The 19721-nt window shown below is 58.1% G+C and overlaps 1 protein-coding gene across 3 annotated transcripts; it reads left to right on the forward strand.

The window, feature by feature from the left end:
• Positions 1-29: 29 nt before the first annotated feature.
• Positions 30-19178, forward strand: SUN2 (Sad1 and UNC84 domain containing 2). 3 transcript variants are annotated; one of them, XM_045083847.1, is made up of 18 exons: positions 30-257; positions 3005-3163; positions 4002-4192; positions 4549-4677; positions 5242-5337; positions 5812-5887; positions 6778-6848; positions 9663-9787; positions 11726-11980; positions 12351-12428; positions 12832-12875; positions 13394-13559; positions 13917-14138; positions 14443-14527; positions 14927-15042; positions 15192-15359; positions 15724-15816; positions 17508-19178. In XM_045083847.1, exons 2-18 carry the CDS (start codon positions 3042-3044, stop codon positions 17619-17621), a joined length of 2151 nt encoding a protein of 716 aa, XP_044939782.1. In that variant the 5' UTR covers positions 30-257; positions 3005-3041; the 3' UTR covers positions 17622-19178. The 3 variants fall into 3 exon arrangements, with proteins under 3 accessions (XP_044939782.1, XP_044939781.1, XP_004743316.1); XM_045083846.1 differs by lacking the exon at positions 5812-5887 and adding an exon at positions 5718-5811 and having other exon boundaries at positions 31-257; positions 14446-14527; XM_004743259.3 differs by lacking the exon at positions 5812-5887 and adding an exon at positions 5718-5811 and having other exon boundaries at positions 32-257.
• The last annotated feature ends 543 nt before the right edge of the window (positions 19179-19721 follow it).

Genomic DNA, 19721 nt, shown 5'->3' on the forward strand with positions numbered 1-19721 from the left:
GATTGGCAGGCGCACACATACACACTCGGCCACGCGCGCGCCGGCCGGCCCCACTCGCGCAGCGCGGTTCTGCGCGGGTCGCATTGTCTGCCGCGCCGTCCCGCCCGCTGGCCTCGTCCGGCGCCGCCGCTGCCCGCGCGCCCCTGGCCTCTCACCGAGCTCCGCTCGCGGGATTCCGACGCGGGAAGGGGGCGCGCCCGGGCGGCGCAGCGGGCCTCGCACGCCCCCGGCCCCGCACGGAGCAGCCGCGGCAGCAGGTAACCGCCGGCCGTGGGCCTCTGGCGGGGGGACGTGCGGGGCAAGGGCGCGGGGCGCGCCGACTCCGGGGTCAGCGTCGGGCGGCTCCGGCCAGGGCCGAGCTGCCCAGGCCTGGTTCTTCCTCTCCCGGCCAAGCTGGGCCGGGCTCCAGCCCCGCCCGGCGCACGCCCCTGGGCCGGTTGGGAAGGGCCAGCGCCGCGCCGGGGCCAGCCGCCCTGACTCATCTCCGCAGCCCGCCCACTGGCCGGCGCGGAGGGCGGATGTCTCCAGGCGGGACTTCCCCGCGCAGGACCTCCCCGCGAGGAGGGGAGCGACAGCCGGGCCACCTCCGACCGGCCCAGGGCAGTGCCCGTGTTTTCGTGCCAGGCAGGCAGTTTCCAGGGACAGACAGTTCCCTGCCTCTGCCTGTCAGACTCTGGGAATAGGAGGAAGGCCCATTTTGTTCCGTTCTTAAAAAAAGAAACCAAACAAATAGGAGGCGGGAGTGTGACTTAGAACAGAGCGGCAGGGAAGGCGCGTGGTTGGTTTAAAAAAAAAAAAAAATCAAATGCCTGTGGGTTCAGCCCGTAGGGAAAGTGAAGGGAGAAGGGAGTAGGCACCGGGAGGGTTTTTACGGGTCCCACGAGGCAAAGTAGTGTGAAAAAACCCCCATGGAAGATGCCGGAGGTCTAGGTTAAGTCTGCAGACTGGCAGCATCCCATCTAAGTTTGTGGCGGGGGGAGGGGGGTGGGGGGATGGGGGAAGGTGCCGTTGAGAAAAGGATGTGGTTCAGCTCCGAGGTGGGGAGGGATGTTGTGTTCGAGGGTTTCTTAACTGGTGTGTTTGTGTTGGGGAGGGTGGGTTCTCTGCTGATATGCAAATTATTTGAGCTCGCAGAGGCTCTTGTTTTGGAGGATTCCGGCCTTCACCTTTCTTACCTTTGAAGCCCAGACTCCGTTGCAAACTGTTTGGGGGCTTCCAGAACTGCGGGAAAGATGGGGAGGGTGGAGGAGGGTGCCGTCTGCTCTGTTTTCACTAGCCCCTTCGACCCGCGCCCCCACCGCCCTGGCTCTGTCTGAATATTTATATTCTTGCCAACAGCGGCTTGAGTTTGGCAGAAACATTGTTTTGTTTCTGTCCCAGGGTGAAGGCTTCATTCCCTTCAGCCTGCAGGGTTAGGAGGAGGAGCCTATCTGGGCACGTGGAGCTTTCAGGTGGGAAGGGCCGGCAGGGGTGGAATTACCTTATAAGGAGTGGAATAAGGGCAAGGCCCCAGGCCAACTTCCTGCTTCCGCTACCACTGGTCAGTCCCTTTGCCAACACAGGCTAAAAACCACAGAGGGATGCCAGGTGGGCATCCTACCTGGGAGGATGCCAGTAAGACCAAGACATGGAAGTGCTTGTTTTTTCAGAAGAGAACTTTCTAGAATTCTCCAGCTGGACTAACCAGACCTTCTGGTTTCCACAGTCTTGAGTTGGGAAATGCTAGAGTGGGTGCCCTCTGTAGACATAGGGAACAATTTAAGTATCACCCAGGAAGACCAGAAGGGATAATAAGTCACAGGTACTGGGGACTCTTGAGGGGGCCCCATATGTAATAAAAACTTTGTAACATGGGCAGGCAAGGGCACCACATTGAGACTCTTCACGTTGGTCATCTGGGATTTTGAATTTGGGTTTTTTTTTAATCTCCAGAAGGCTTCTTAGTCCTCCTCGGGTTGTAGAGCGCTGCCTTTTGCCCGGTTTCCTCTCCTTGGCCTCCGCTCAGTCCTCCATATCCGTTCCAGAGCCCTGAGTTCTCACCCCACGCGCTGACTTGTTCCCTCCAGCAGAGACGACCTAATCCCACCCCGCTCTACCTCCCCTCTTTGTTTGTTAACAAGTACTTGTTGTGTGACAACTCTCTCTACAGCCTGTTCTGAGCATATTTGAGGCTATTCAAGACTCTAGTTGGGGACACATGACACATTCCGAAAGCACCTTGAAAACTTGACAGTAGAGGGGAACGACTCAGGCCGTGCCACCTGTCATTCATAGGCTAGGTGACAGTGGGCAAGGTCACCGATCCCCCTCCCCCACCCCGGTGTCCCAGGATGCTCTCTTGGACGATGGCAGTAGCCGTGTCTCCCATGCTCACAAGGATCAGAGATGGCTGTGTAAGGAGCCAGGTACCTAGGAGGCCTTTAACAAAGTATTTTGTCATCACCATCCCAGTCCTGTCAGGATGTCGTCACTGGGGGAGACAGCACACAGACCCCTTCAGGGACTTACTAGGAAAAAGTTTTCTCCAGTTCAGGTTGGAGTGGCACCCTGAATCAGAGAGCATAGCCACAAGGAAAAGAAAGCGTGTCCCCTCCAAGAGAAAGAGCTGGAATGAGTGTGCACACAGCTCTAGGGGGGAGGGCAGCATCACAGGTTGGGCGAGGGAGCAGCGATCAGAGGCATTCGGTCAGCATTGGGGTGGGGTGCCTGTCGCGTCCTGGGTGCTCTACTATGGGCCAAAGGTTGCAGAAGGTCCGGTTCTGCCTCATGTGCAGCTCAGCATCCGGTTATCCGAAAACAGGAGAAGCTTGTAGGAAGCAGTGGGAGAGGCCTCCCGGGGCCCGAGTGAGCCCGAGGCTGGGCGGGGACACCAGCAGGTTGGGTGCCGGCTGCCCCATGTCCCCACCTGTCAGGCTGGGTCGAATGCACGGGGAGGGTGGGCTGGTCCCTGGGAGCCAGGGAGGCGCTGAGGACAACCCTCACGTGGCCTCCTTTCTCTCCCAAGAGTCTCTTCAGGAGGAGGGTCCCCAGCCTACCTTGCCATGTCTCGCCGAAGCCAGCGCCTTTCACGCTACTCCCAGGGTGATGATGACGGGGGCAGCAGCAGTGGAGGGAGTTCGGTGATGGGAAGCCAGAGCACCCTGTTTAAAGACAGTCCTCTCAGGTGAGGGATTGCCTCGTCCTCCCCTGCCCCCACCGTGGATCACGCTGAGCAGAGCAGAGGACTCGGGCAGGTCGCCGTGCTGCATCTTCCCACTGTCCCCTCAGTGGGCAGGGATCAGACGCCCTCTTCCAGTTGAGCAGGAACCTTCACGCCTTTGAAGATGCCAGGACCTAGCCCTGCTGTTCCTTCTCCCTGTGTTGTGAGCCCGGCCATTGCCCTCATGTTCAGAGGACAGGACGTGGGGAGAGGTAGCTTCAGGATTGGAAACCCCAAAAAGCCAGAAGCCCCAAAAGGCCAGAAACCCCAAAAGCGCAAGTGGGGTTCACAGGAGCCCCTTCTGCTATGGATGGGTGTGCCCTTCTGGCCCTTGTCCCCAGGACCCCGTGTATGGTCTGTAGGGCTGCAGCAGGAGAGGCTCACGTCGGAGGGGCACGGTGAATGAGCTGAACCAGGCGCCTGGCCCGTCGTGCCCCGCTGACAGCAGGACCACATAGCAGCTCTCAAGGCTTCTGCTAGTCCCGGGAGGCCCTGTCGGGTTGGTCTGGGTTTCCAGGGGGTGGGAGAAATTGCTACTGTGGTAAGAAGCCCAAGAGGAAACTGGCTTCAAGGTTAAGGACCTGGCTTTGAATCCTGACCCCATCACCTAACTGCTGGTGAGGCTGAGAGACTGTGGGAGAGGAGGAAGCACCGGTGGTTGGCACCTAGCTCGGAAGCTGTTTCCTAGCAATGGGGTTGACCCCCCCCCCACTAGAGATGTGCAGAGTGGCTTGCTTTCCTGTTCCTCGCTGGGCTCACCTGCCTGTTTCTGGCCTCCTCACTCCTGGTTGACCCCCCACAGGACCCTGAAGAGGAAATCCAGCAACATGAAGCGCCTGTCCCCAGCGCCCCAGCTGGGCCCCTCCTCTGATGACCACACCTCCTACTACAGCGAGTCGGTGGTCAGGGAGTCCTACTTCGGCAGCCCCCGGGCTGCCTCCCTGGCCAGGAGCTCCATCCTCGACGACCACCTGCACAGTGAGCCCTACTGGGGTGAGTATCTCTGAGACCTTTCTCCTCGGGCTTTGCTTCTGGTGGAAACGTAAGGTCCCAAGTATTCCCTGAGAGGGTTCCTCACCACTGCTGGGCCAGAGGAGGGGTTCGCTGTCTTCAGAAACCCTCAGAAGGGGAGCCAAGTGTCTGAACTTGAAGGCCATATCAGCAAAGCCCTCATGGGGCTGCTCCCGGCCAGAGACCCTCCTGTGGACCCAGGGAGCTCAGGAGAAGCGAAAGGCAGTGCCGTCTGTCCGTCAGAGGTGCTTCTCGGGGTGTCCCCACGAGGCCCTCTGGCACAGCCTCCTGGGCGCAGCTCTCGGCCCCTGGAGAACCCCACACTCTTTCCTGCGCAGGTGAGGATCTGCGGGTACGCCGGAGGAGAGGCACGGAGAGCAGCAAACTCAACGGGCTTGCTGAGAACAGGAGCTCCGAGGACTTCCTGGGGTCCTCCTCCGGCTACTCTTCCGAGGATGACTTTGCAGGTAGGCCAACGCCTGGGGCGGAGGCCGGGGGGAGGTGGGGCGGGGAGGCCCAGGGAAGGGGCCCCCTGACAGCCCAGGAGCGCGCGGTATCTGGCAGGCCTCTCCACAGACCAGCCGGGCATCCCCCCACCGTGGCTCCCGAAACGCAGCCCTGGGGTGGCCCTTAACACACTGTGGCTGCCCTGTCCCCACCTATCAGAGCAGCCTGTGGTCAGCTCCATCGTGTTTGACTTGTTTCCAGCAAGTACTTCATGTGGGACTTCACATCGAGGAGGGGCTCGAGGCCTTTAGTCTAGCTGCGAATGGCAGTCTGAAGGACAGGTGGCCAGGGGAGGGACGCAGACGAGGGGCCCAAGGGAAATAAAATGTCAGAAACCTACCCCTTTGCTCCTTTAGTGGGCGTTTACTGACCGAGAGGCCAGGCCCATGTGATGCTCCTGGGATGCGAAGGAGAATGATAGGGGGCTCAGCTCACAGTCTAAAGGAGACACCTGATAGGCAGTCTCCCTGCCCTGGGCCTGTGAGAGTGAGGACAGACTGAGCTATGGCCTCTCTGTCCGGCAGGCTACTCGGAGACGGACCACCATAGTTCGGGTTCACGGTTAAGGAACGCCGTCTCCTGGGCAGCCTCTTGTCTCTGGACGCTTGTCACTTCTCCAGGTGGGTGCTGGCTGCTCTGTGCACCATTATTTCCATTCTCTACAGCTGCCCCTTCCCCCTGGGATGGGGTAACCCATCGAGAGACCGTCAGGCCATCAGGGAAAGCTCATTCTAGAATAATCACCGGAGACCAGGAGCTGCAGTAACACTCTGGCCTTCTCAGGGTGGCAGCAGCTATGGAGCTGGATGGAGGGCGTTGGCAGACTAGGCAGGTGGGATCAGAGGAACGGGGTCACCTCGGACGGGACAGAGGTGCCCCGGCAGCTCAGTGCTGGGGGTCGGGGCGGAGAGGGCGGCAGGTGGACAGAGCGGCGATCTGAAACCATGACCTGCAGGCCTCTGGCTCAGAGACACTTAGGACTTGCCGGTCCCTCTTCTAGGCCGGCTCTTTGGCCTCCTCTACTGGTGGGTTGGCACAACCTGGTATCGCCTGACCACAGCTGCCTCCCTTCTTGATGTCTTCGTTTTGACCAGGTGAGCGCGACCCCCACTTTGACAAGGAACCCAGAAGCCCAGGGACAGAAGGGACCAAGAGAGCTCCTAAACCCACGTATGCTCTCTCTGAAGGTGGTCGTCCCAGTTCACACGTAGCTTTTATCACTGAGCAGGGAGTGGACCCCCCAGAGCAGCCCCTCTTTGCCCGACAGATGAGGGCCCTGGGTCAGGTGTTGTTTTCCAAACCAAGAGCTCTTCAGGGAGGATTCTGGAACTACAGGTTCCTTAGATTGTCTCTGCTAAATGCCAGCCCCCGCTGGCCACTTCCGTGTCTGCCGAGCACGGCTTTCCTCCTGTTGGTCAGGTTTTAGGCTCCAGCCAGCAAGTGGTGTGGCCAAGAAAGTTGGGCTTTCCTCTTGGCCTCATGGCAGTCTAGAACCCAGTGTTCTCTGAGGCGTGTTTCCAAAGCCAGGAGTAGGTGCTGCGTGAGGGGGGCTGTGGGTTTACTTCCCAAATCCCGGACCCAGCAGAGCCAGGAAAGACCAAGCCAGGAAGTCAGGGTCCTCTGGCCGTAATCCTGGGTGGATGGCTGGCCAGCTGGGCTGAGCGGAGGGGCAGGGGTGGATCTGTGTCATCAAAAGAAGGTTCGTTTTCTGAAAGAATGTTGTTTAAGGAGTTCTGTTGTTTTTGTTGTTTTCTAGATTGCTTGCTTAGAGAATCTCTGTGTATGAAAAGGTTTTTCAGAGACCCCACTTCGTTTGATTTTAAATAACATCCATAAAACTCAGAGTGTCAGAATTCTCCCCATTATTCCAAGAAAGTAAAGTTCTAAAGTGTCCAGTCCAGCCCAGGGAAGATGGGGCACTTCAGGGCACCCCGTCCAGCTCGAGTTTTGCGCTTGGGAAAAGCCTCTGCAGACTCCCCATGGGGATGAAGGGGCCCGAATGCCCTTTTGACACCTCTGCACCCCTTCTCCCCGCCCTGCTGTCCCCTCCTGTGGTGTAGGCGCTTCTCATCTGTGAAGACATTCCTGTGGTTCCTCCTGCTGCTGCTGCTCACGACTGGCCTGACCTACGGTGAGCTCGCCGGGCTTGCAGGGGCAGGGTAGGATGCGAGTGCCAGGCTCAAATGGAGCTGGCGAGCCAGTGGGGCAGGGCAGGGTGTGGGTGGGGGGTGGCGCTGAGCGGCAGCATGAGAACCAAAGGGACGGTGATGACCTACAGGGAGGGGAAGGAGACAGGGTGAGTGGGATCAGACGGAGCCTGGGCAGCCCCAATCCCTTGGCCAATCCTGTCTGGCTCTCCCAGGCCCTCACTGACCCATGTGGCATGCGCAGGGCACCCAGTGGGTGAAAGGGACTATGCCCCGGTCCACTGATTCTTGTCCTGTTTGGGTGGCTGCGCTGGACTGCCTTGGCATGTCTAGAGCATTCTTGGAGCCTTGTGGCTCGGGACCTGTCCTGGTATAGGAGCACTGTTATTAGTAGTCACTTTCCCTTCATTCAAAAGCAGGATGTCGTCTGGGTGAGTGAGTTCTTGTCACCACGTCTGGTTCAATCTTTAGCTGTCTTTGAGATCAAAACGGTAAAGTAGTAAAGAGAAGCTTGCCCTTTTTAAGATAGCTCGTTTACAAGACGCTTGACGTTGTTCCAGTCTCTATCCTAGGATGATCTCGTGTGTTTTACGTGGTTGTAACCATTGTGTGTATGTATTGTGTGTTCAGCTTGTAATGAATGGAGCAGCGCCACTGGGGGCCCACAGTTCCACAGGAGCTGCCTCTATGGCCTCTGGGCTGTTCCCCCCAGCCCCACCCCGGCTGTTTTAATGATTGTGCCCATCTACAATTAATTGATAGAGACCATGCTTTATTCTGTTTTTAGAGTTGATTTTTTAAAGTTTTTATTTATTAGATACAGAGAGAGAGATCATAAGTAGGCAGAGGCAGGCAGAGAGAAGGGGAAGCAGGTCCCCCACTGAGCAGAGAGTCTGATGCGGGGCTCGATCCCAGGACCTTGGGATCATGACCCAGGCCGAAGGCAAAGGCTTAACCCACTGAGCCACCCAGGTGCCCCAAGAGTTGATTTTTCTTTTTAGCTTTTGTTTATTTATTTGAGAGAGAGGGCGACAGAGATGCGAGAGAGAGCACAAGTGGGGAGGAGAGGGAGATGCAGGGCTCGATCCCAGGACCCCGGGATCATGACCTGAGCCGAAGGCAGACGCTTAGCCCACTGAGCCACCCGGGCGCACCTAGGGTTGGTTTTATAGGGTTAGTGTCGCCTCAACTTGTATTTATTGAATAGCGAGGTGGAAAATTTTTCCAAGTGTTGATTTCCTTTTTGTATCCTGTTATAAGAACAGCTTGTTCATGTCCAGTGGAAACTGGGCATCACCCGTAAGATAATAATGATCTTTTACAATTGGATCGTGCTTTGTTCACGGGTTACCTCCGCTGAGTTTCACCGGGGCCTCGCGGGGTTGATGGAGCTGCTGTCCCAGTGGCGTCATGGAGAGAGGCGCGTGGACAGTGTGAAAGGCCGCTGGGGTGGCCTGCGCAGGGAGGGGAGTGCAGGAAGTGAGGCATGTCCACAGGGATTGACTGAAAGCCTGGTGGGCGTGTGCTTCCTGCTGTGCTTGCTCCCAGCCCCCGGCTGAGTGGCAGCTGTGGGCCTACTCGGATGGACACCCATATGGCTTTGCAGGTGCCCTCACCACTGCCCCCCACACAGACACGCATGTGCAAGCTCAGGAGCGAAAGCTCCACAAGCACGTGACCCCTAAAGCAACATGCACGTGTCACTGTGGCGGTGGCCGTCTTAGGTTGAAAGCACCTTCTTAGCAGGTGACTTGTTTTAGTGATTCTCAGTCACAGTCCCCATGGGAGTTCCCTGGGGAGCTTGTTTTTTGTTTGTTTGTTTTTATAAATAGGATCCCTGCCGGACAAGGAGCCCATTGCTGGACTTCAACTCATAACCCTGAGATCAAGAGTCAGGCACTTAACCAATGGAGCCATCTAGGTGCCCTTTTAAGCTTTTAAAGACTTTTAAAGACTTAAAGAGCTTTTAAGACTCACCTACAGGGGCACATGCTGGCTCAGTTGATTGGGCATCCAGCTCCTGGTTTCAGCTTAGGCCATGATCCCGGGCTCGTGGGATGAAGCCACGTATCAGGCCCTGAGCCTCCACACAGAGTTTGCTTCTCCCACTCCCAACTCCCTTGCTCTCTCTCCAAAGTAAGTAAGTAAAATCTTTTAAAAAACGAAAACACCTCACCTATAGAGGGAGCCCCCAGACCAATGAGTTCATGCTCTAGAAAGTGGGGCCAGATGTTTTGTATTTTGTTCTTTTATTTTTTTTTAAATATTTTATGTATTTATTTGACAGATCACAAGTAGGCAGAGAGGCAGACAGAGAGAGAGGGGGAAGCAGGCTCCCTGCTGAGCAGATCGCCTGTTGTGGGGCTGGATCCCAGGTCCACGAGATCATGACCCAAGCCCAAGGCAGAGACTTAACCCACTGAGCCACCCAGGCGCCCCGATTATTTTGTATTTTAAAAGCTTCCTGGGTGATTCTGATGGCAGTTGAGGGTGGCCCCCGGTTCTATCTGGGATCATTCCTAGCTCCTTACAGCCACATTCTCCAAGTTTTGCCATCCAGAGAAAGATGAGGGCTCCTGAGGTATGTGAGAATGCACATACTCCGGGACAGTCCGGTGGAAGCCTCCATCTGAGAATGACGGGAAGCTCCATCCCGCATCCTGATTTCCAGCAGAAAGCCAGCGCACAGGAACGGCAGGCTACCAGGAACCCATGTTGACTGGGCCGCCGTCTCCAGCAGCTTGTGCCTTCTTGCACACGGCCACTGGCCCAGATAACCCCCTCTCCTCTGTGTACAGGTGCTTGGTATTTCTACCCCTACGGGCTGCAGACCTTCCACCCTGCTCTGGTTTCCTGGTGGGCATCGAAGAGCAGCGGCAGGCAGCAGGACGTCTGGGAGCCCAGAGACTCCTCCCACTTCCAGGTAAGGATCTGGGGGTCCCGGGTCCTCGCCTCGCCTGTGTGTATGGCTGATTTCCCTGCAATTAACACTTTACGGGGCTCTGAGAAGGGGCATGGTCCGCACGGGTAAACTGCTTTGTCTCCCAGGAGCCCCCTCTCTCTACTGTCTTGGGTGCAGTACGGGGGGAGCCGTTTGCTTGTGCTTCAACAGGACTTCAAACTGCCCCGAAGGTAGTTGCCATCTTAAGCACCGAAAACCAAAGGAAAAAAAAATGGGACAAATCGTTTTTGTCTACTTTTGTTCCTTTGCGGTATAATTTCATAAATATTTACGAAGCATCCTTTACGAATAAGGTGATCACGTTGTTCAATTACCACAAGTAAATCACCCCTAAAATCAGTGCCTTAAAGCTACAAGCATTTGATTAGCTCCTGAGTCTGTGGCTTCTCTGGTCTGAGCAAGGACAGGCTGGTCTAGGCAGGGCTCCCTGCCGGCTCTGCAGCTGGCCCGTGCGTCAGTAGGGCGGACCGTGCCCCACACGTGCTTCCTCCTTCAGCTCGCCTGCGCTTGTTCTGTGGTTCCAGGAGAGCGAAATCAGGCCTAGATTCAGAACTGTCCCTTCTGCCACATTCAAGGCCGAAGGCCATCTCACAGCCAGTCTACATTCCAAGAGGGGGACAGAGACCCGACCTCTTGTTGGGAGCGCCTGTAAGGCCACACTGCGGAGGGTGCGGATACAGAGAGGAGGGTAGCCCGGGGGCCGGTTCTGCAGCCCAGGCTGTGTCCTCAAGGAGGCTGCAGTCCAGTGGGGCAGTGGGGGGTGGTGACAAGTGCCCAGGTAACCAGAATGTGTGCATGTGACAAGGAAAACTTAAAATTCTTTAGTCCCTAAATCTATTTGAATTTTGCTTGTATCTTGCCGAAGCTGATTGGGGTAACCATTTATTTTGGTAGATATTACTTTCCTGACCATCATGTTATCATTTCATAAAACAATGACCTATTTTGGCATTAATAACTTTCCCTTTTGTAATCATTAGTAAAGATGTTAAATACAATTTCAGCATCAGCTTTTCTGTGAAAAGGAAGAGGAGATCTTTGTGCTTGCTTGTATGCACAGAGACAGGACTGAAAATCATTGCTTTGTTTGGGAGTGGATGGTGGCTGAGGGCACCAGGTGGATAGGGACACAGGTTAAGAGAGTGGCCTCTTACTGTTTGCTTTTTGAGTCCTGCACATGTACGGCCTACTTAAAAAATTTTAAAAATCAGAAGCAACTTCTGCGCTCAGGAGGCTCTTGTCTTTAACTGACAGTTGACAGATTATATCTTCCCTTGACAAAGCTTTTTGTTTTTAAGCCAGCAGGTTTCTCAGAATTCATGGCACGCTATCAGGAACAACCCCCAAATGACTCCAAATGACTTCTATTCTGTTTCCTTTGTGGGCCTTCTAATTAAAGAGAAGAAAGCAAGCCTTTTCAAATTATTTTGTCTTTTAGCCCCGGTTCTCTCGGACAGACTTAGTGGGAGCTGCTGAAGTCAGCAGCTGAACCCCTCGGCCCCTCACTTTCTGGCATGTGCATCCATGCAGCAGAGGGAAGGGGGCTGGGGTCAGCCCGGCAGGCCACCCAGCCCCTTGCAGGTCCCTCCTCACTATGTCCCCACTCACCTGGCCGATACCCACTCCTCCTTGGGGACCAGACCCTTCTGGGCCACGTGTGTCCGGCGTCCTGTGCTGAACGGTCGCCACATGTCAGCAGCTTTATGGCACCCCAGCTGCCTGCTGGTGTCCACCCCCCCCGCCACCCCCAGCGGCAGGGCACGGAGCATCCTTGAGCCAGTCCTCTGAGCCAGCGTGGGTTCACATTCGCACGTAGCTGGGATTCTCTTTCCTTTCCATTGGGGAAGCTCTGCGTCCCAGGTCCCTCCCCTCCATGGCTTTCCCTCCCCACCCCACCAGGCGGAACAGCGCATCTTGTCCCGGGTCCACTCTCTGGAGCGGCGCTTGGAAGCTCTGGCCGCAGAATTTTCCTCCAACTGGCAGAAGGAGGCCATGCGGCTGGAGCGGCTGGAGCTGCGGCAGGGGGCCGCCGGCGGCGGGGGCCACGTGGGCCTGAGCCAGGAGGACACGCTGGAGCTTCTGGAGGGGCTGGTGAGCCGCCGTGAGGCTGCCCTGAAGGAGGACTTCCGCAGGGACACCGCCGCTCAGATCCAGGTCTCTGAGCGGGAGCGGGGAGGCGCGTGGCTGGCACCGTGGGGGTGTGGGGTGGAGGGGCGAGGCCCTGCGCACCCTGACATGACAGACAGCACTGGGCCAGCTGACAGCTAGCTTGTCTAACTAAGCCTTAGTTCCCTGTAAAACGGAGGCGCTCCAGGAGCGTGAGACTGTAGAGTGCTGGGCACAGGAGGTGTGCAGTAGACATCAAGGGAGACGCGCGGGTTTCCAAGGGGCACCGGAGCAGAGAGGCTGGGGCTGAAGTTCATGGACAGGCCTGGTTCAAGTTCCAGCCCCACCACGTCCTGGTTGTGAAGTTCCCTCCGCCTGTATCTCTGGGAGTCCTGAGCCGCTCTCCTCTCTCCTACAGGAGGAACTGGTCACCCTGAGAGCAGAGCATCACCGAGACTCCGAAGACCTCTTGAAGAAAATTGTCCAGGCTTCCCAGGTCGGTGGGGCCCTTATCCTGTTCAATGTCTGCCTGTGGCCTGAGACAGCATGGGTCTCCCGAAGGGGCTGCTTAGACACCAGCCGGGGTGGGGGTGTGGTCCCCTGACTTCTGCGGGGGCCGAGCCCATGGGCCCCGGAGTGCTTTGCAGGGACATGCTGGGGCACACTTGAGGAAGGGTGGTTTTCAGGAGGCCTCCTGTGCTGGGTATGATGTGCCGAGTGCACGAGTGAGTGAATGGTGAATGCCGAGGTGTGCCAGCTCGGGGGTTCTCCTAGGGACCCTGACCAGGCGGTTTAGGTTTGCAGGGGTGGGGCTGTGGGGAAACAAAGACTCCTGCCCTGGGAGACCGGTCGCTGTGAGCCTGGCATTCGCTGCATCTGTGCCTTCTTCCTGCTTACAGGAGTCTGAGGCTCGACTCCAGCAGCTGAAGTCTGAGTGGCAAAGGTAATGGGTGCTGCCGTCTGGCTTAGGCCTGCCCCTCCCCTCCCCGCACCCAGGCAGGCCTGGGGAAGAGCACCTCAGAGCAGAGTGGGGGTGGCTGAAACCTGGCTCAGGAACAGCTGCTGAGAGCCTGGCCTCGGGTGCGAGAGAGGTTGGGTAGGGGAGGCACCGCAAGAAAAGTGGGATTTGTGGGCTCACGTGGAGGCTTACCGTTTTTTTTTCTGCACACACGTGCAGGCTGCCTTCCCAAGCCCCAGACAGCTGGATGTGTGGAGGGTGGGAGAGGCCGAGGCAGGGGCTTAGAAAGGGAACAGGAGAAGAATTCATTCCTTGGGATCGTAGGCACCGGGGCTGTGCTCTGCAGCCGGGGTCCCCAGGTGTTAGGCCTCACACGCGCCCGCGGGAGGTGGGCACACACTTCTGTCGGGAGCCGGTGAGGGGATGCGCTTGTGTTCTTCGTCACGGCCTCACCCCTCGCCGGAGACCCAAGGCTTACTCTTCTCTCCTCTCTTTGGGAGTAGGATGACCCAAGAGGCCTTCCGAGAGAACTCCGCGAAGGAGCTGGGGCGGCTGGAGGGCCAGCTGGCAGCCCTGCGGCAGGAGCTGGCGGCCCTGAGCCTGAAGCAGAGCTCGGTGGCAGACCAAGTGGGCCTCCTGCCCCAGCAGCTGCAGGCCGTGAGGGATGACGTAAGTTGGAACTAGGCAAAGGCCCTGCTGAACAGCCTGTCCTCTGAGGGCGCCAGTCCTAGGAGCCCGCGCCGCCAAGAGCCCGATCGTCCCGCCGGCCCCTGCTGGGGACCTGGCACAGATGCGGGCTTGCTTTGACCGGAGTTCTTCCCGTTTTTTCTTCAGTAACGTGGACGGTTGTGCCTGACTCTTCCCCTCGTGTCGGTCAGCGGGGCGTGCTGGGCCGGACCTCCCCTCCCAGGCTGGCTTGTGCTCCTTCCCTACCCCCTCCACTCAAGCCGGCTGCCGCCCTGGCCTGGGCCGCCAGAGCAACAATGTCCCTGTGAGCTCCTCAGAGACCTTTTCTTCCGTCCCTAGGTGGAGTCTCAGTTCCCTGCCTGGGTCAGTCAGTACCTTCTCCGAGGTGGGGGAACCCGCGCGGGGCTCCTGCAGCGAGAGGAGATGCAAGCTCAGCTGCAGGAGCTGGAGAGAAAGATCCTCGCCCACGTGGCCGAGATGCAGGGCAAGTCCGCGAGGGAGGCCGCGGCCAGCCTGGGGCTGACGCTGCAGAAGGAAGGCGTGATCGGGGTGACGGAGGAGGTGAGGACTGGGTGGCCCCCGGAACAGCCCCACCCCTAACACAGCGGTCTCTTCCCTGGGAGCCACCCACCTGCACAGTCCCACACTGTCGGCTTTCTGGTATGTTCCAAAGCCTAAGGGACATGCGAGAGGCTCTCACGTGGGCTCTCATGTGGGCTTTGGGACTGGTCGGGGGGAACATCTAGGGAAGTGGCACATGTGGCCGGACGCCAGTGTGTGGTGCAGGCGGGGAGGGGCCCCCAGGCATGGGCGCTCAGGTGGACAAGTCTGCAGCTCTTGGCAGCCGCCCCGGGGCTCCCTTTAGCAGGTGCAGCGCATCGTAAACCAGGCCCTGAAGCGCTACAGCGAGGACCGCATCGGGATGGTGGACTACGCTCTGGAATCGGGAGGTGCGTGGGACTCCCCACCCTTGGCAGAGCCGGGTCCCCGTGCTGGCGGGCCCTCTGGCATCGGCCCGGGCAGCCGTGGTGCTGGGGCTGGGCCTTGAGATCAGCACACTGTCACTCACGACAAAGGCTAGTTAAGAAGCTTGGAGAAGTCTGGGGGAAGAGAACGCCGTTGTTGGCCAGGGAGAGGCTGACGCTCAGTTACTCGGTAGTCGGATAGAGCTGAGCGGCACAGCCGGGGCCCGGGGCACGTGCCCGCCATCCTCAGAGAGCACCTGGCAGTAGCCATCCCCACCTGGTGCCCTGGGCTGGCGAGGTGCGCTGGTGTCGGGGTCTCCCACCCTCCCTCTGCTGCTGGGGTCCCGCTCCAGGTGCCCACACTGCCTTGCTTGCCTGTCCTAGGGGCCAGTGTCATCAGCACCCGGTGTTCGGAGACCTACGAGACCAAGACGGCCCTCCTCAGCCTCTTCGGCATCCCCCTGTGGTACCACTCCCAGTCCCCCCGAGTCATTCTCCAGGTAGGCACCCAGAGAGGGTAGCAGCGGGGGCCCCGAGCAGAGTCACCCGGGTAGCTGGGGGACTCCCGTCTTGGATCACCACGAGCTGTGCTCAGGGTGGGCTGTCCTGGTCACCGGCCCTATGCTGACCCAGCTTCCTTCCCCTCCAGCCAGACGTGCACCCAGGCAACTGCTGGGCCTTCCAGGGGCCCCAGGGCTTTGCCGTGGTTCGCCTCTCTGCCCGCATCCGCCCCACTGCTGTCACCTTAGAGCATGTCCCCAAGTCCTTGTCGCCCAACAGTACCATCTCCAGTGCCCCCAAGGATTTCTCCATCTTTGTGAGTACCTTTTGGCGGGGGGCGGTGGCAGGGGGGTGGGGGACTGAGAGAGTACAGGACCCTGTCAGGCTCTACTGAGGATAAAGCCGGGATCTGTTCTTTGGGAGGAAGGAAGCAGGTTTGGAAGAGAGAGTAGCAGGGTGCAAAATGGTACCCCACTCCCAATTACCTTAGGCTGCACTGGAAGAAACTAGGTCCAGGGCTCAGGCCACCTACAGCCCCACCAAGGCTGCTGCCTGATCTGCTGCTGTGGAAAGGGACCGGTAGGGGAGCAGGAAGGAGAGTATTGCTTCCTGGGGGGGGGAGGGGGCGAGGCACTCCTCTAAGTGCAAGATTTTTCCTCCATCCCTTGTTCTCTTTTTAGGGGTTTGATGAAGACCTACAGCACGAGGGGACACTTCTTGGCCAGTTCACCTATGACCAGGATGGGGAGCCCATTCAGACCTTCTACTTTCAGGTACAGGACTCTGCTGTGCGAACGGACATGGCCCGTTCACTTTCTCACCCACTCAGCAGTTTCTGAGCACTCAGCCTGGGGTTGGCACGGGAGGTTTGGGGCAAGCAAAAGTGCAGCCCCCGCCTCCCGCGAGCTCCAGGGAGGAAACAGGGACAGCTGTCCAAGGTGGCATCGGAGAAGTACCAGCTAGATGTCAGCACAGGGGAGGGGCCCAGCCCAGACAGGGAGCATGGAGAAGGCTGCCTGGAGAGGGCACTTATCTGAGGGCGGCCCAGCCGGGCCTCAGTGCAGCAGGACTAGGGCGTTTAGGTGGGGCATTTGCCTCAACCTGAGTGGGCATCAGTCTCCCTGGCCCTTGTTAGAAATGCAGACTCCCAGTCTACACCCCAGGAGGTAGGCTGCCGGGTTCCAACGGTCCTAAGGAATCAGTGTTCTGTTTTATTTTGACGATTTTATTTGAGAGAGCAAGCGAGCATGAGTGGAGGGAAGGGGAGAAGGGGGAGAAACAGACTCCCCGCTGAGCAGGGAACCCAATGTGGGGCTCGATCCCAGGAGCCCGGGATCATGACCTGAACTGAAGGCAGATGCTTAACCGACTGAGCCACCCAGGCGCCCCGGGAATCCATGTTTTAACGAGCAGCCCCGAGTGAATGCCGTGCAGGGGGCTTGAGAGCTACAGCAGGGGTGAAGAACCGGACAAGGGGGCAAAGGGCCGGTGGCGAGAAGGGAGGCTGGAGAGAGGCGGGCCTGGCTACCAGGCCAGACACCTTTGGCTCTGATGGGCACTGCCATGTTTCAGGCAGAGAAGTGACCAGACCTTACAGTATCACTGTAGCCGTGTGGAAATGGTGGTTCGAGGGGACAAGACCAGGGAGAAAGTGGCTGCAGAAAGAGGGTGTGAGGAGGGAGAGCGGATACACAGTCGGGAGGCCAAGGGTCCCGGTGGACAGAACTGCAGAAGAGGCGTGGGGGGCATGGCTCCAGGAGCCAAGAGGCAGGCTGCTGCAACAGCGGCTTTGGCCACCAAGTCTGAGGCACCTGTGGGCTGGTCCAGTGGAGCGATCAGGGCAACTAGACACAAAGACTGAGCGGTCAGCCCCAGGGAGGTAACTGAGGCAGCGGAGTGCTGGGGACTTCACAGGGTTGGGTGCAGACGGAGCCTTGAGAAGGTAGAGGACAGGAGGCTGTGTGGAAGGCCAGAGGGAGACAGGAAGAGTCGGACAGCGCTGTGCCTACTGGCATCAAAGCAGGAGAAATTTGTTCCAAGAGCTCGCTCAAAAATTGTGGCTTTTTGAGCATAGAGGACAGAGGCCTGATGAGAACTTGAGAGAGAAAAATCCTGCCCAGTTCAGAGTAAAAGGATTCTTTTCCAGCATCAACATCAAACCTTTCATGAAGGTAATTCTGTCCACTGACAGGAATAGCTCCTGTGAATGTGTCAGTCTGGGATGAACCCCGCTGGTCCTCAGCTACGAGGCCATTTGTACATGGCTGTGGCTCAGTGGCCCCTGGAGGACCTATGAAGCCCCTGGGGCGCCGTGGCTCGCAGGCTGGAGGCTCTGCTCCATGGGCTGCAGACAGGAGCTCTGAAGCCCACTTTTCTGTAGAGGCTGACGGGGTGGGGGGCTGTGTCCCTTCCCACCCTCCTGTCAGTGAGGCTTGAGGACTGAACCCCTTCTTTCTCTACCCAGGACCCTAAAATGGCAACATACCAGGTGGTGGAGCTTCGGATCTCGACTAACTGGGGTCACCCTGAGTACACCTGCATCTACCGCTTCCGGGTGCATGGGGAACCCGCCCACTAAGCCTTCTCTGTGCTGCGGCCAGCCAGCTGGGAGGCCAGCCCCTCAGCGTGTGCCCCTTTCTCTGGGAGGGGGAGAGCAGCACCCCTGCCACTTCCCCACATGCTTGACCAGCACACAGACTTCCAGAAGCAGGAACCCCTGGCCTGATGGAGCTGAGAAGATGTAGGGCTGTCCTAGCAGCAGGACAGCTTGAGGGGGACAGCAAGCTCCAGTGTCCCTTTTCTTTGTCTTCTTTGTGCCAGGCACTGGGGGTCTACTTCCCCCTCTTGGAAGGGTGTATATATGTAGCATATCGTGGGGGATTGAGAGACAGGGAGAGAGGCAGTGAGTGGACAAGTTCCAGCAAAGGTGGGTGAAACCTGTCTGCCCTTTAGCCAGGACAGGGGCTGGCACCGAGGGAGTTGCCGTTGGTAGGCGTGTGTATGAAGCAGGTGCCAAAGCCATGGGTGGGCTGTAAGTGAGGGCCTGGGGCAAGTGAGCTACCCCCAGCGGCCGGCGGGGAAGTGAGAGCCTCCAGGAGGAATGTGCTCGTGGTACAGGTTAGGATTGAGCCCCAGGCGGGCAGCTCCTTGTACAGGGTAGCCGGGCTCTTCCAGAAGTCTAGTGCCATCAACCTAAGGGAGCTTGACCCATGAGGTCCCCCAAAGGCCTCGCCACACTGTACTTGTTCTGGGTCAAAGTGGGCCCTTGGGCTTTCCATACCCCTCGAGGGTCTGGCTCCTGTAAGCCTCTGAGGGGCCAGGGGGCCGGCCTGTCTGATTCCCCCTCTGCTGGGGCTAGTTGCTTTCTCTCTCCCGATGCTGAGACCGAGGTCCACTCCGCTCCCCATTCCTGCTAGGCCTGCCTGTGTGCCAGAGCAAGCTTGTCACATTCCCCCAGGGTGCAGGGAGCCCAGACCAGGTTTTTTGAGGCCAGAAGCAGCTGCAGTCAGCTTAAAAGGGTGGGGAGCAGGGTATGCCCCCAGCTCTCATGGTGGTCCCATGAGTATGATAGTGACATTGAAGGTGTCACGGTGGCAAGAGGTCTGTCTGCTGTGGGTCCCCATCCTAGTCAGGCCCGAGTGTAAGGGCCCTAATTCTCAGCTGCCCCCTCGGGACTCTTCCGGCTCTTGCTCAGTTTGTTTCCTTCTAGCTCATTTTCTACGGGGGTGGCGGCATTCAGGGGTGGTGGGCTGGGGGAAGAGAGGGCTCTGCTGTATTATGTATATATTCTTCAAGGTCTGATTCTTAACTGAAAAGCTTTGGGCTTGATCCCTAGCCCCGCTGTGTGGGGCACGGGCTGACTCAGCTCCTCCTTACCCAGCTGCCACAAGGGGCTGCTGTGGAGGCAGGCGCCCTGGGAGCAGGGCTAAGCCCTAGCTGGGCTCCTGGGGGAGGAAGCTGGGAGGAAGCTGAGGCCCGAGGCCACCTGCAGCCCTCTGGCGGCAGCCCCAGCCCTGACAACCAGGTTTCATTTTGCGCTCTCCTGTCACAAATGCTGCACTATCAGTTCTGAACTTTTTATCTCCAGATTCTAATTTATGCCTATGCAAAAAAAATAAATTATGCCCAGGATTCATGGCATGTGTAGTTTTTACCTGGCCCTGGCACAGGGACTCTGCTCTTGGCAAAACAAGAAAACGAACACTAAACCAAAACAATGCCCCAAAGACTGATCCCGAATTTCAGAAACCCTGGTTTCTCCCCTAAAACCCAGCTGGGTTGGGGGAACGGGGCCTGAGGCTGGCTCTCTCTGGGATGCTGGACTGGGGGGTGGAGGGGCGATGTGGAGAAGGAAGGGAGGCGGCTTTATTGCCCCCCCCCCCCGGACATCCGGTATAAGTACGCAGCTTCGCCTGCATCTCTCGCTGCCACTTCAGCGGAAGGTAGAAGAATTTACCTGTCTCACTACTGACCACGTCTGCCTTCAGTGTGGGACTGGTCTCCACCGCGGTAACTGGACATTTGCCCCTTGTACCTATGCTGGGATGGCATAAGGAGATGGGTTCCCTGAAGAGCCAGAAGCTGCCAGCTCCAAGGGACAGGTCCTGGCCCTCCCTTTCCAATGTGTCCCCAGATTCAGTGCCTCCGAGGACCTGCCTGAAGGGCTGGGGTGCTTCCA

Source organism: Mustela putorius, unplaced genomic scaffold (genome assembly GCF_011764305.1).
Source record: "Mustela putorius furo isolate JIRA1106 unplaced genomic scaffold, ASM1176430v1.1 tig00000738_pilon_pilon_pilon, whole genome shotgun sequence".
Lineage (NCBI taxonomy): Eukaryota > Metazoa > Chordata > Mammalia > Carnivora > Mustelidae > Mustela > Mustela putorius.